The sequence below is a fragment of the Monopterus albus genome, unplaced genomic scaffold, assembly GCF_001952655.1.
Source record: "Monopterus albus unplaced genomic scaffold, M_albus_1.0 scaffold235.1, whole genome shotgun sequence".
Lineage (NCBI taxonomy): Eukaryota > Metazoa > Chordata > Actinopteri > Synbranchiformes > Synbranchidae > Monopterus > Monopterus albus.
The window spans coordinates 20,755-36,850 of NW_018128115.1; the positions used below are offsets into that span (position 1 = coordinate 20,755).

Here is a 16,096-nt window from a genome sequence, read left to right on the forward strand (position 1 = left end):
TAACAGAGTGAAAAATTTAAGGGGGTCTGAATACTTTCTGTACCCACTGTATATACAGTTCACTGTGTTCCATACGGATCAATGCACATGCTATGCTCAAACTGCAAAATGGAGAACGAGAGACAAAACAGTGAGGCACAAACAGAAGAGACCAACCAGAGAAAATGGAAACAGAAAACATCCAAAGTGTGGGATCACTTCAAGGTGAAAACTAACTGTACACAACTATTATATAACTAAAGCACGTTAGTTTGCATGTTAGTGCCAGTAGTAGAGCAACATTTTACATCCTTAAGAAAAGTACTAATATCACACTGTAAAACCACCCTACTCCATTACAAAAAACATTAATAATGTGAAGTATTATCACAATAAAGCACTTAAAGTATTACTCAATGCAGAAAAATGTTATACTGTTTATCCCGTACTGCACTATTATAATCATATCATTAGTATTATTATTATACCATTACATTACCAGCCTGTCTCATGATGTAAAACAGGACATGGCTGCTGAAGCTCTGCTGGACTAGTTTGGATCCAAGTGCAGCTGCTGGTTATTTTCATTAGGGATCAACCTGCTGATTATTTTCTCCACTAATCGAATGGCCGGTTTGTAAAGCACCTGACAGTAGTGAGAGTTGGCGCCACGCTGCTCTAAACCATTATCAGAATAGTAGTTGATTTACTGTACGTGACAGCACAGCCAGGCCGGTCATCTCGAGATTACCAGGTCCCTATGGATCATAAGGAAGCGGTCATAGAGACCTCCGCTAGTGAGCATCTTTCATACCAATGCCAGGCGTATCTTTTACAAAATGGATTAAATCGAGTTACAGCTGGCTACAACAACTTCATCCCGGATTGCTACGTGCCAATAACAACGGAGACACAGCTTGACCCATCATTCCCGGACGCTATGGTTCAGCTAGCAAGTCGGACAATTCACCGCCATGACTGAAGTAGTGACTCTGGTAAGAGCAGGGAGGAGGACTTAGCATGTCTGTGCATACTGACTGGTGTACTCGCAGCCAAATCAGACAGTCACTATTCCCCGAACTTAGAGGCTCCGTCAACCATTTGCAGACCCTTTTATTTACCAAGGGAGCTGACAGCAGTGGTTGTTATATTCCTCCAGATGCTAACGTTAGTGTAGCACTTGAACACCATAGCACCATAAATTAACAGAATAAACCCTAACCCTAACCCACCCTGATGGAGTTCACATCATAGCTAGTGATTTTAATCAAGCAGGCTTAAGGACTGTATTTCTCAAATTCACCCCGTATGTGAAATGTGCCACCAGAGGAAATAATGCACTCAACCGTGTGTATTCAAACATAAAGCATGCATACAGAGCAATGCCGCTCCCACATCTTGACCAGTCTGATTATCTGTCACTGTTCCTCATCCCAGCGTACATCCCTGTCAGGAGGAAAACAAAGCCCAATACCAGGACTACTAAAACCTGGCCTGAGGGAGCTCTCTGTCAGCTACAGGACTGCTTTGCACAAACTGAATGGACCTTTTTTGAACAACAGGACATGGAGGAATATACACAAACTGTACTGTCCTACATCACAAGCTGTTTGGACAACCTCACTGTAAACAAGTGCATCCAGGCTTTTCCCAGTCAGAAACCTTGGATGACGATTAGTCCAAACACTCCTCAGGACCTGAGACACCACCTGTAGGTTGGGGGACAGGACCCTCTACCGCACAGCCAGAGCTGATCTGAACAGAGGCATCAAAGATGCCAAACAGCCATATAGGAGGAGGATTGAGGACCATTCTGCAGGCACTGACACAAGGTGGGTTTGGCAGGGAATTCAGCACATCACCAACTACAAGGGCAGCAGTTTCACAATCACCAACAGGAACACCTCCCTGGCAAAGGAGCTAAACTGCTTCTTTGCTAGATTTGAGCTGAAAGCACCCAACTCAGATACACCAAACCCACCAGGCACTAGCACCACCTCACTCACTGTACAGGAAAACAAAGTGAAAAGTATGCTTACATCGAAGAATCCGAGGAAGGCTGCTGGCCCTGACGAAGTATGTGAAAAAGTACTCAAAGATTGTGCTGATCACCTGTCTTCAATAACATCTTCAACTTGTTGCTCACACAAGCTGTCATCCCACCCTGCCTGTAGTCAGCCATCATCATCTCTCTCTCTCCAAGAAACCCACCACACACAGCCTGAATGACTACAGGCCTGTTGCTCTTACACCCACAGTCATGAAGTGCTCTGAGAGGCTGGTATTAAAGCCATCCTCTCTCCAACCCTCGACTCGCCTCAGTCGGTCCACATGGCAAACTGATCAACAGAGGATGCCATTGCCATAGCTCTCCATACCACACCAAACCACCTGGAACACAGCGGGAGCTATGTGAGGAGGCTCTTCATAGACTACAGTTCAGCATTTAATACCGTCGTCCCTGCCATATTAATCAGTGAAATGTTTGACCTTGTCCTTCCCTCACAAACCTGCTTCTACATTAAGGACCTTCTTAGAAACTGTCCACAAACTGTGAACCTTGTCCCCCATTACTCATCCACACTCATGCTCAGCACCAGCTGAGTCCACTACTGTACTTGCTTTACACAATTGCACACAAACCCATCCCACAACACAATTATTAAATTTGTGGACAACACCACTGTGGTTAAACTCAAATCCAGGGGAGACAAATCAGTTTAGGGTTGACTGTCAACATGGTGCTCAGTAAACGGCCTGACACCAAACACCAGAAAAACCAATTATCGACCTCAGGAAGAGTAGGGGAGACCCCCTCCCACTATACATCAACAAGGACTGTGTAGAAAGGGTGTACACCTTCAGATTCTTAGGAATCCACATAGCTGACAATATGACATGGTTTGCACACACGACAGCTAATGTAAATAAAGCTCAGCAGCGACTACACTTCCTGAGGCTGCTGAGGAGAAACTGTCTGCTGTTGGTCACCTTCTACTGCTCCTCCACAGAAAGTCTGCTGGATCACAGTATGGTACGCAGGCTGCTCAGCTGCTGACAACAAGGCTCTACAGCACATCACTAAAACTGCACAAAATCATAGAAGAGCTCGCCAAGACCCGCTACCTCACCAGAGCAGTAAACATCAATAAAGGCAGCTCACACCCTGTGGGACCTGTTGCCCTCTGGCAGGCGCTACAGGTTGCTTAAAATAAGAAAACACACTTAAGAGCAGTTTCTTTCCTCAGACAATCTGCACCTTAAACCAGCACAAACATACAAAATAATAAGCATTAGGCCATACACTTCAGATATGTCATGTCAGAGCGATCTCTAGAGGCACATTATATTTTTATTTCTTTTTTCTTTTTATTCACTGATCGATTGTTTTTTTGTTTTTTTATTTCTTGAGCCCAGCGAGTGGAAGAATGAGAGTACTGGGTGTATGTTGTTAGCTCTGTGTGCACCATGGAACATCACTACATTTTGTTGTATTTTTTTGTACATACAATGACAAAAAAGGCTTTCAATTCAATTATGATGAGCTGGGAAAGTGTGTGTTTCTGAGATCAGATCAGTGTGGAAAATGATCGCATTTTATAACTGACATTTATAGTTTGGGATTAAAGTACTAAATGGAACATGTACTCTGACCTGTCTGGAGAGACAGTGTTCTCGAAGGTGTTTGGTTATTCTCCAAACTAATCCTGTGCTGCTGGTTTAAATTTCTTTTCTGGAGGATAGAGTTGAGCCTCCTCCTCGCTGCCATGTGTGTGTGTGTGGCGCCCGGTGCGGAGTCTGACAGGCAGTCAGGGAAGAAAGGTGCACAGGTATTGCGTTTTCTATTTAAATACCAGTAAATATACATGGCACGTTAACCGTTGTTAGAAATTAACCCAATTCTTTTGTTGGAAGCACGACAAGTGAAGACAGGAGAGGACTTTTTAAAATCAACAGAAAGTTTATGAGACAGAACTTGGGACATGCCAAGTGGGTCTAGGTGAGGGTAAAACAGGTCTCTATTAAAATGTAAATAGGCTGTCTGGTCACAAAGAGATGCAGACATCCTGCCTCAACAGAAGTTACAGTATTCAAAGTAAGTAGATTCTACTTGATTCTCATCAATACAATTTAAGATATATAAGGAAAATAAATGTATTAAAAAGTAACCAAAGCTCAGTAGTTCTGGACAATCATAAATACAGCTGTAATATGTATGAACCAGGAAAATAAAGTTATGAAAGGTAACTAAAGGTATGAGAAGTAATTAAAGCTTATAAAGTAACTAGAGTCTATAAGACTCAAATCTTACACCGTCAACTTTCATACCATTGTATCTCATGAAATCGGGATACTGCTGCAACCCTACTCAGGACAAATGAGAGCATCGCAGACCTCTTATGAATCATCACGCCCTTTTACTGGACTGGACACTTCAGATGAATGATTGGAGAAAAGGACATGTCTCTATAAATGCATTTCCTAGATTCTTCTCCCCTGCATTTTTCCCATGGATGGGACTAGGACATAAGGAAAAAATGAAAGTGAGGGAAACATGGATGTAATTAACGCAAAGGGGATTCACCCTACATCAGCAAATAGTTTCTGATTCAGCAGCCGACTCCACCCCCTCACCTGGAGGTACTGACACCTGGTGGGCACTGACCCCACCCCTTCACCTGGAGGTACTGACACCTGGTGGGCACTGACCCCACCTCCTCACCTGGAGGTATTGACACCTGGTGGGTACTGGCGATAGCCTGCCAGTGACTCAGCAGGCGGTCATCTTCATCCATTGGCTCGGGGTTGTCAGTGATGTCATCATCCACTTGCTCATCGTCCAATCCATCAAGGTCTTCCAGAGAGATCAGAGCCATGACACTGAAGGAGACGACCTTTGACCCACAGAGGCAATGTCCGTGCAGAACATAGACTAGATTACTGATCGTTCCTGTAAGACAGAGTGAGAAAAAAAACCACGTATTAACACAACACAAAGGTTTTCAGCTGGTAAAACATAAATGTGATCAATCAGCTGATCTCAGCTTGGTGTAGAAAAAAGCCGGGGATCCAGGGGGCGTCTTATGAACACGTGTCTGGGTGTGCACGGACACATTTGACTAAATGGAGATCTGTTGCATCACATGGATGTTAAAAATGCATCTACAAACATGCTCAGCGTGAACTGGCTTTAGTGCTACCATCTTAGACACAGTAGGTACTCTTCAGTGTCACACTGGAGCCTCTGCGATGCCTCACACCCCTGCCGCCTAACGCCATAATGCACATCACAACTTACACTAATACATTACGGTGTCAAACATGCTGAACGCGACTCATTACACCATGTGAGTTAAGCCTCCTGTCAAGAGAAGTGGCCATCGATACTAAGCCAACTATCAGATGAAGACAAAATGCTATGTAGCCCGTTTTAAATTTTTATAGAAGCAGACATTATCAGTAACATGCTGGATATTATATCAGTTACTACACTGTACAAGTCAGGAGCTCTTAAGTGTGTCAAACTGTTTTACGGTGCTGATTTAGCCACATGTCTGTACCAAAACTTGAGCATCAAAAGCAGATCTGCCGATGGATAAACACATACGTTACTGTCCCCGTAGGGAAATATGCCGTAGGCATCATGTTACAAGGACAATAATAAATAGATTTTAAAAGCTAGATATGGGGGGGAAAAAAAGCATTCCTAAGGGACAGCCAATATTGTATGCAGATGAGGGAGGAAATGTGCATATTTAAAGCCAATAATGCTAAATAGTTTCATTATTCTCCAATTTATTTTTATATGCCACCATTACGTCACCGTCTCCTCCTCCCCTCTCCTCTCTCTCCCTATGCTTCTATATGCCACCATTACACATCACTAACTTTGTGTCTCCTCTCTCCCGTAGTGTGTCCTCTCTCTCTCCCTGTACCTGTCTGCAGGTTGCTCTGGCCCTGGAGCTCTACATCTCTGATGAGCAGTCACCAGCCACATCGACCTGATCAGTGTTTGATTGTTGTGTCTTGTTGCTTTCCTTCTTTTGTCTCTCCTCTATCCACTCACCCCAACTGGTCGAGGCAGAAGGCCGCCCACCAAGAGCCGGGGTCTGTCAGAGGTTTCTTCCGTTAAAGGGAGTTTTTCCTCCCCAATGTCGTTAAGTGCTGCTCAGGGGGGATTTGTTAGGTTTTTCCTCGATGATGATGATGATGATGATGATGATGATGATGATGATAACAACAACAGTAAGGTCTGGACCTGACTTTGTAAAGTGTCCTAAGACGACTTTTGCGGTTTTGGCGCTATACAAATAAAACTGAACTGCACTGAATGCTGTTTCAAAACTTGAATAGTTAAAACCACTGTAATTGATTGCTGAAAGGCTTCAAAGTAGGTACAATTTTCCATAGTATTTCATAACCTTATATCACTGTTAAATTGATAATGCATACATCAGTGAAGCTCTTTATTTGTGACTACTGACATAAGTCACAATCTGTAAAAATAAAGTGAATATATTCTGATTTTGATGCACATACAGATCAAGTGAAGTATATTGCAGGAAATTAGTTCACCATGGAGCATCTGGCCATAACCCAACAGTTATAAAAATCCAAATGCTGAAGATGAATATGAAAGCTTAAAGTTTTTCAAGTGAAAGATTAGGCTTAGTAGATGCATTTCTAGTTTATTAGCTCGCAAAACATTAAGGCTTGAATATGCACTAATTCTTTAAGGCTGGTGTGAATTATTTACATGAAAGTATTTAGCACTTTTAATATTTCCGTAACACGTCAGAACTGCAGTGCTAACAAATATGTTAATTGTCGTAAACACAGTCTCATGTAATTTCATGAGAAAATGTGAATGATCCTGTAAGAATTTCATTTGAAAAATGAAAGAAAAATAGCTTTTCAAAAGTACTACAAAAGTAGCCTCAAATGATTTTTATTAAAAACAATGTACAAACAATTATCAATAAGGAACAGATATGTTGACATTGGAAGAAGAAAGTCAAACAATAACAAACAGGCCTGGTCGTTTCAACAAGGCTTTTAAGGGACTGAAATAGTTAAGTTAAAAAAAAAAACATTTTGCAAAGATGTGAACTTAACTCCCATCACGCAAAAACAGACCATGACCCTCAAACTTTATGTGAAGATGACTTTACCATGTACCCACCTACACATATGATAAATGTGTTTGCTCATTTCCTGGATTTATTCAACCGCCCCAGCTCAGCAACTCTCCAATTCTGTCTCACAGCGAAGTAAGAAATGATTTTAACACCAGGGAACTGGTGGTGGAAGTAGATACTGTAAGTCCCGCCTCATGGCTGCGATGACCCCTGAGCTTCCCCAGGCCATTGCTGCCACAGTTCAGGAGGGCCCTGAAAGTTCTTCCTCCTAGGTACTGGTTGAAGAAGGTTGAGCGGGACACACCATTTCAGGCCAGCCCTGGTGACCCGCTGGACTCTGGCATCCAGTCCGAAGTGGGATCCCATGGTCTCTTTGGCTCTCTCCTCCCCGTGTCAGAAGCAGCTGTCCCATTACTCATATCTTGATGATGTGGGAAAGCTCATATTTGTGTCATTTATTCAGTTTTTACTTTAAATCTAGCACATCTGTAGCACATTTGAGTTAAGCTAGCAAGCCAGCTCATCCCCAAGGCAGACCTGGAATCCAGGAACGTGCACACTGTGCTAATTCACAGTGGTGATCTCATACAGAAAAAAGGAGCTTTTCTGAGCTTTGGAAATGTTTTACAAAGATTAAAATTCAGTTGCTTAAAATACACAAAGGATAGAGTGGTAATTGACTTTGGGGTGTCCTGTCAGCACTTTCACAGACGTCTCTTTTTTCATTGCGGTCTATGGAGCGGCGGAGCCTAACCCAGGGCCCGGCGTCTCCCCAACCACCGACGGTCACCAGTTAACGGTTTAATGTGAAAATTAGTCAGACTTCCTGAAAACAGAATCTGGACTCTTATTCGGTAAACCGAATTAGACAGACATGAGAACAAGACTGAAGTGTTTTAATTCTGTGAAGATGGAAACCGAACAGTCTTCTTAAACTCAGACGGACACTGCGTTTATAATCGGATAACACTAAAACCTGTTACCCTCCTATGAACCCGTTCAGGTCTCCATCCTGACACGTCAGTCTGGGAAAGTAGGTCACCGTGGAATCGGGTCCAAACACATCGTAACAGGTCGCTGATCCACTTCAATATTAACAGAGACTCGAGCTCAACTAACAGACCACAGAGGTCCTGGTCCTGAAACAAGGACCAGAAATGGACCGAGTTTGACGTTTCTTTATGTAGAGACAGGTGCGTCACATCAACAGTTAGCACCATTAGCCTAATTAGCACGGCTCCGCACTCCGGGGACAGCTCGGACTATAGAACCCTTATCTGTCACGTTTATCAGGGTACTGTGTCTCCTACCAGGTTGTGGTCACACCGACTGTTGCTGCTGAGACCTCTGGACCGTAGTTCTTCTTCTACTACTACTACTACTACTACTACGATTCTTCTTCTTCTTCTTCTTCTTCTTCTTCAACTACTACTTCTTCTGTAGATTTTACTGGCGGTTCGCATTCCAACTTAATAAGGTACACTACCGCCACCTATTGGAGTGTAGAACAGCAGAAAAAGCAGTTTAAAAAGGAAAAAAGAAAGTACATTTTCTTTGTTATTAGTCTCCTTTACCTAATCAAAGCACTACTGGGGTGGCTGTGACTCACGAGGTAGGGCACGTCATCTTCTGATCAGCAAGTTGGTGGTTCGACTCCCGGTCTCCCCACATGCCTAAGTGTCCCTGAGCAAGACAATGAACCTCAAATTGCTCCCGGTGGCTTGACTAGCGCCGTTGTGCGACAGTCTTTTCGTCATCTGTGTGTGAATGGTGTATGATCTCCTGTAAAGCGCTTTGGCCAGTGCAACACACTGTGAAAAATGCGCTATATAAATACAGTCCATTTACTTTCCATGAGGTTTTTCCTAAAAGATTTTGTAAAATGACTTCCAGTTTCTCTTCCCTTAGTGCAGCTATCAAATCACTTTGTTGTTCATTGTAGCTAACGAGTATATATAACGAATATACTGTGTGTTTGACTCTTTCTAGTTGATTACACTGTGTGCACATCCCACTTGCATGTTTGCCTATTCCGCGAAGCCTCAGACAAGTCATTATGATCACTTCCCTCCGGTTCCCACCCCATATGCCACTAGTGCCAACGTGTTTTTGTATACTCATGTCTTCATGTGCCATAATTTTGATCTCAACCATACTTTACAGAATTTCTACATTTATTGTCGGTAATTTTAGTGGTTGTGTGGCCATTATGTCCACTTCTTCACTGTCTTCAACACCTACATGTGCCCTGTGGTACACTGGTGTTGAGGATGATGGTGGAAGAGCAGGTGTTTTCTGACCTAACATGCTGAGGCCTGTTGGTCACAAAGTCCAGAATCCAGTTGCAGAGGGAGGTGCTGATGCCCAGGTCTCCAAGTTTGGTGGTTAACTTGAAGGGGATGACTGTGTTAAATGCTGAGCTGAAGTCCACGAACAGCAATCTTATGTAAGTATTGTTATTGTCCAAGTGTTTGTGTACAGAGTGCAATGCTATGGAGACTGCATCCTTTGTGCTCTTATTCCTTCGGTAGTAAAATTGGTGGGGGTCCAGTGTGGGTGGGAGACAGGTCATCAGACGAGCCAGGATCAGGCACTCGAAGCACTTCATGACAATGGGTATGAGTGCTACAGGGCAATAGTCATTCATGCACATCGGGGTGGAATGTTTCGGCACTGGCACAATGGAGGTGATTTTGAAGTATGCCAGTACAACTGCTTGGGCAAGGGGCAGGTTAAAATGGTCTGTAAAGATGCCAGCAAGCTGTCCTGCGCGTGCCCTGAGCACACGTCCAGGAATACCATCAGGGCCAGCGGCCTTGCCTACGTTGATCCGGCTCAAAGCAGCATACACGTCAGTGGAGGTGAGTGTGAGTGGCTGGTGGTCTGTGGAGGGTCTGGACTTGATAGCTGTCTCCTTGTCCCGGTCGAAGCGAGCGTAGAACTCATTTAGCTTGTTGAGGAAGGAGACATCTGTAGTTGTTGGGGTGGAGTTGCCAAGCTTGTAGTCACTGATGACCTGGATGCCCTTCCACATACATCGGGGGTCAGAGATTGTGAAGTGTTCCTCAACCTTTAGCTTGTAGTGATGCTTGGCCTTCTTGATGCCCCTCCTCAGGTTGGCCCTGATGACCTTACATGTGCCCCGACTCTGCCACTTTCAAGCCGCAGCTAAAAACTCTGCTCTTCTCCTGTGCCTCTGATTGACTGGTTTTCTGCTGCACTTTGGTTTCCTGTGCTGCATTCCGGTAAACATACAACTTATTACTGCACTGTAACTGCTCTCTAATGTGTTACTTTGTTCGTCATCTTCATTTTATCTTATTGTAATAATGTTGTGTCTTTATTTTGTCATAACTGGTTTTATTCTGGTTTTAATGCAGTTTTTTAGTTTCTTTGCCCCTGTGTATGAAATGTGCTATACAAATAAAGCTGCTTTACTTTGCCTTGCCTGTGATATCACAGCGCGGCTCTATGATATCATAAAAATGAATGTTCTTTGTTACTGATACAACTACACTGCATGCCAACATTGGTGTAGCAAGAAAATCACATTGAAAAGACCTTGTGAATCCTACACAAGTCACGATCGTAGTCAAGCAGTTTAGCACCTGCTCGCGTGATTTATGCCAGTCTTTCCCAGAATATTGCTGAAATTACATGTAAATGCTGACAGTATTCTTATAATAATTTCCATTGTTTGTGCTGAGTAATTGCAACAAACAAACAAACACAGGTCTCTGGAAGTTTCCTCCAGCTCTGACTGGTTTTATGATTTTGCCTCAAAACCTGGCAGAGAAAGGTCTGAGAGGCTCCTCATAAGAAGATGGCACATGAGGCCTGATGGTTGTTAATAGAAAGCTGTAAGGTTGTGACGAGGAGCTCTTCCTGCCTCCAGGAAACAGTCAGTTCACTTCTTAGAAAATCAATGACCTCCCCTCACCTACTCTGCTCATCATCAGTGTTTGTCTCAGTTTGATTTTCTCTTTAATCCAGGTTCAAGCAGAGAAAGTTTTTGTGTGAACAGCAGAAGCTTCAGGGCTGAAATAAACCACTGACCCTTAGTGAGGTGGTCTGAGGTCAGAAGTCATCACATTCAGACAGGAGAAGAAGAAAAGATGGCGGTGACCTGAGCTCAGGACACTTGGTGGAAATGTCAGCCATCCATTTAAAACCATCCAGCTCTGGATTTTCTTCACCGTTAGCAAATATTCCAAAGTGCTCAGATGCAGTGTCTTTAAATTTTCATCAGCAGCACTGTGCTCCACCCCGCCTCCACCACCACCACCCCCCCGAGAGCAGTGATAAATTATTCAGACAGCACCGAGGTTGACACTCAAACACCCCGACAGAGGACAGAAACGCACTGCAGCTATCAAAACAGCTTCTCCTTCACATGATCTTTGAATCATCTGGTGACACAAATGACTGAACAGTGCTATAAGAATGTGCTCGGGCTTCACGACATATCTTGATAATCGTCAGAAGCGAAGCTGCAGAAATACCCGCGGAGGCCAGAACTCTCTCATGGGCGTTCATCAGAGCTCAAACTCAGAGCTTTCAGTATTTTTTTCTGGTCTGTTGTTAATGACTTTAAACTGTCTGCTGAGTCACTCATTGGCCACTTTATTAAGTACACTTGTTCAGTCATGTACAGTGTGTTCACATGTGATTTTAATGTTTTGCCCTCCAGACACCAGCAGGGCTTCTCAGCCGTGACACCATCGCCCCCAGGAGCAGTTGTGGCTGTGAGCTAATTTGGTGTAGTGGTCTCACTCAGAGTTACAACTCTAAGAAAGTGCTGCAGCTTTAAAACAGAAGGTGTGAAATTAAGATCTGAGCACGTGGATAGTCAATCAGTCAAATTGTGGATCAATCACAGTGAATCACCATGTAACTTTCATCACATCCACCAAGTCTTGACCACATTTACAACAGATCAGCAGTAAATCTTGACTGCAGCTCACCTTAATGTCTCTATGCATCTTTCCTTTCCTGTGCAGGCAGAAGAGACCCTGCAAGACAAACAGGATAGAGTTCACTACAATCTGATTGAACACAACTGCAGAATCTAACAATCTGATCGGACGCTTCATTACCTGCAGAGTTTCCTGCAGGATGTACACGTTCTGTGATTCAGTCAGTGGATAAAACCACAGAATCAGGTTGAGATTTTAAAGAAACAACCACAACTATGGCTGTGGAGCAGAAACTTTCCCTGTGGCTCACTTCATGTGTTAACTTTGAATATCATTGTGTATATTGTTTAGCCTCCTTTAAAAACATTAAGTCCCATAAGCCCTCAGACCATCAGGGCCACAGAAGAAGTCCATGAGTAGAGGTGTCGCTGTCAGTTCAGATGCTGAAAAAACTTTGTGTTTTATGGATGTGAATGAAAGTTACAGTGATGGATGTACTCGCCCTGCTGCTGTAAGTTTTCATGGCAGCTGTAGTTTCTTCTTCTCACAAAGTAACTGCTGTTCAGGTTTCTTCTAAAAATCAGTGTTGTCTCAGAAACCGATGACAGAAACATTGACGTTACAGAAGCTGGTGGAACTGAGGCTACAGGTGTCTGAGCCCACCTCTCACCCAGTGCATGCTGGGACACTCTCCAGCACAGCAGGTGAACAGGGACAGAGAGGGTACTGACAGATACCCAGTGACACCACTGGTCGGAAGTGTCTCCCTGTAGGGAGGGGGTGGGGTCTAACACTGCTACACCTCAGTGTGACTTTACAAAAGACAAAACATAAAAACAATCATTACAAAGTGGTTTCTCTTTGGTTCACATCTTCGAGTTCAGTCCCACCCTCAGAGTCATTACTGAGATTTAATGAGGGCGAGCAGCCAGCGTTCCACCGCTGGGCCTCATTAACGCTCTCCGATGAGAGCCCGACGCCCCCGAATCCAAATATCAGCTCCTGAACAAGATAATGCCTTAACAAGAAGGGAGCAGAAGGCAACGTGGGTGTCGTCATGGCAACAGGGGCAGCCGAGGGCAGAGGCTTGAAGATTTAAAGTTGGACGCCTCAGACTGAACCCTCTCATTACTGAGCAGAGTTCAGATGTTTGTGTTCAAAGCTGCAGCAAGACTGACGCTGTTTATTCTGACAAGCTGATGAGCTCTTTAAAACTCATGCATTTTTAATTTGCCCATGCTGATGTGTAGCACTGCTGACATATGACTGACAGTTGTGAGAAAACACAATCAGACAGCAGCAGAGCAAACACTGGCAGCTGATCATGTTGAGATGTTGTCACTTTGACAGAGGAGTAAATATTTGTGCCAGTTTTATTCCGAGATCACGGGACCCACGTCACCACTCACATCTGCAACTGCGTGCGTGCATAAAGACAGAAATATAAGAAGCTGTGTGCACTGGACACATGAGCATGAGTTTCCCCTCCTACAGTCCGAAACAGACACAGAATCATCTGTTTGTTTATGGACACTCCACCGCTGTGACGGAGCAGCAAAGTAGAAGAGGAGCAGTTTTAACAATTCAACCAACTGTCTGTTTGTTTGTTTACTGCTGCATCACTTCTCTGTGATGTAGTGATGTTATCAGGTCACATGGTCTCTCCTCTATTTTGATCCTGCACACCTACCAATCCAGAGAAATCCACAGCCCACTGCTGCTTTCACATTGATCCTGCTGATAAACAATTGGTAGGGGTAATATACAAAAACAAAACCATGCCAACAAAGGCAGTGAAGAAGAAGACTAAATGATCAATGTAAATGAAAACAATGCAGGATGTTTTTCCAGGAGTGAAGTACATTCACCGTATTTGTCACAAACAAAAAATTTGTTTACAAGAAAACACAACAGGGAGCTTTAACTTGGTAATGACGGGAAAGATGGACAAAACTACCAAAATAAGAGTGTAGTTCTCTGTGTGTGTGTCTCACTGTGGTAGATGTCCTGCAGTGATCCTCCTCCACAGAACTCCATATAGATCTCCCTGCTGCAGACATATACACACACACACACACACCATCAGTGCGCCTGATCTGTTGGATGTCTTGTGGTCCTGAGGCTGTTGTCATGGTAACAGTTACCGGAGGTAGCTGCTGTAGTACGCCACTATGTTCGAGTGTTTACAGTCCTTCATCATCAGGATCTCCTGCTGCACCGCTGCAGTCCTCACCTGCACACACAAAGAAATCAGAGAAGACTTCACAAAATCAGACATATGTTGACTGAGTTACAGCTTTGTGTGTTTCTCTACTGTCCTGTGCACAGGTCTTAGCCCCTTTAGAGTCATCAGACCTAGTAGAAGGTGTCCGGTCAGTCCTAGACTCATCCTGCAGCCTGACTCTGAGCCCAAGCTTCCAGCAGAGTCATAAAGAACTATGTTCAAAGAGCAGAAGAACCAGGAGTCCTGCAGCAGATGGTCTGGCCCCTGCAGAGCCCTGATGTCAACATCATGGAGTCAGTCTGGGACTGCAGGCAGAGAGAGACACAAAGGGTACATCCCAAGTCTCATATAAGCACCATCCTTTCCCTCACTTGCATCTTTTTCTTGTGTCTTAGTCTCACCCACGTAAGATGCAAGAAAAACATGAGGAGAGAGGACTCAAGGAAACATTATTAATGACATGAGAAGTCTTTTTCTTAGATCCTTCATCTGTCTTTGGCGTAGTTGTCTGCGAAGAACAGCTACTAGCATGCCACTACTAACACCGCCTTCAAACCTAGTCAGGAGATTTCTGAGTTACATGAGAAAATATCTGTTTTATGTAGGACCTGGGATGCAGAAAACTATATTTGGACTCAGTGCCACCTAGCCCAGTAGCAACTACTGTCAGGAGAAATCTAGATACTCCTGTCCCTTGCTGTGCCGTTGCAGAAACACCAACTGATGATCTTCGGCTTAGCCAGGGTCCTAGGCCGAAAATTCATGTTAGCTCCATGAACTGAAAGACAGGCTTGATGTACAGAGTGATGACTTCCCTCTTCGGAAGTGTCGGAGGATGATTGTGATCGGCATCACTCTGGGACCAGCACCAAAGGACTGACTGGAGAAGTACTGGACAGTCACTGACACAAGGGTTGTCTGTGTTTTACTGCCTCGCCTCATGTATCTTTGACACATTACCTGTAAACAATCCTAGTTTGAATCCATCCATCCATTTTTCTCTGCTTATCCAAAAGCGGGTCATGGGGGCAGCAGTGTAAGCAAAAATGCCCAGACTTCCCTCTCTCCAGACACTTCCTCCAGCTCCTCCGGGGGAATACCGACAGACATAGTCCCTCCAGCGTGTCCTGGGTCTTCCCCGGGGCCTCCTCCTGGTGGGACATGCCCGGAACACCTCCCTAGGAAGGTGCCCAGGAGGCATCCGAAACACTCCCTAGGAAACAGATACCCGAGCCACCTCAGCTGGCTCCTCTGGATGTGGAGGAGCAGCGGTTCTACTCTGAGCTCCTCACCCTATCTCTAAGGGTGCGCCCGGCCACCCTATGGAGGAAGCTCATTTCGGCTGCCTGTATCCGAGATCTTGCCCTTTCAGTCATGACCCAAGGCTCATGAACATAGGTGAGAGTTGGAACGTAGATCGACCAGTAAATCGAGAGCTTCGCCTTACCCCTCCTTGAACCGCCACCTTATTGTGGTGGAGGAGTTTGAGTACCCGAGTGATCCCAGGAGCTATGTTGTTGGGGGCTATATGCCCCTGGTAGGGTTTCCCAAGGCAAACAGATCCTAGGCAATGGGTCAGACTGAGTGGTTCAAAAACCCCATATGAAAAACTAAGAGCAAGGACTGACGTCGCCTGGTATGGTGCAACCCGGGCCCCACCCTGGAGCCAGGCCCAGGATTGGGGCTCAAATGTGAGCGCCTGGTGGCTGGGCCTTTTCCCATGGGGCCCGGCCGGGCCCAACCAGAACAAGCGACATCCTCTCGTGGGCCCACCACCTGCAGGAGGATTTGTAAGGGGCTGGTGCACAGTGGATCGGGCAGCAGTCGAAGGCAAGGGG

The 16,096-nt window shown here is 44.7% G+C and overlaps 1 protein-coding gene across 1 annotated transcript in view; it reads right to left on the reverse strand.

Moving 5' to 3' along the window:
* soul4 (heme-binding protein soul4) overlaps positions 1–8,519 on the reverse strand; it is a gene marked incomplete at its 3' end in the record, with an annotated part of 27,359 nt that extends 18,840 nt beyond the window's left edge. The window contains exons 1-2 of the mRNA XM_020620221.1: positions 8,429–8,519; positions 4,703–4,930 (exon numbers count right to left, since the gene is read on the reverse strand). Of these exons, the coding sequence (XP_020475877.1) occupies positions 4,703–4,856 (154 nt within the window). The remainder of the gene's footprint in view (positions 1–4,702; positions 4,931–8,428) is intronic.
* Positions 8,520–16,096: the final 7,577 nt, after the last annotated feature.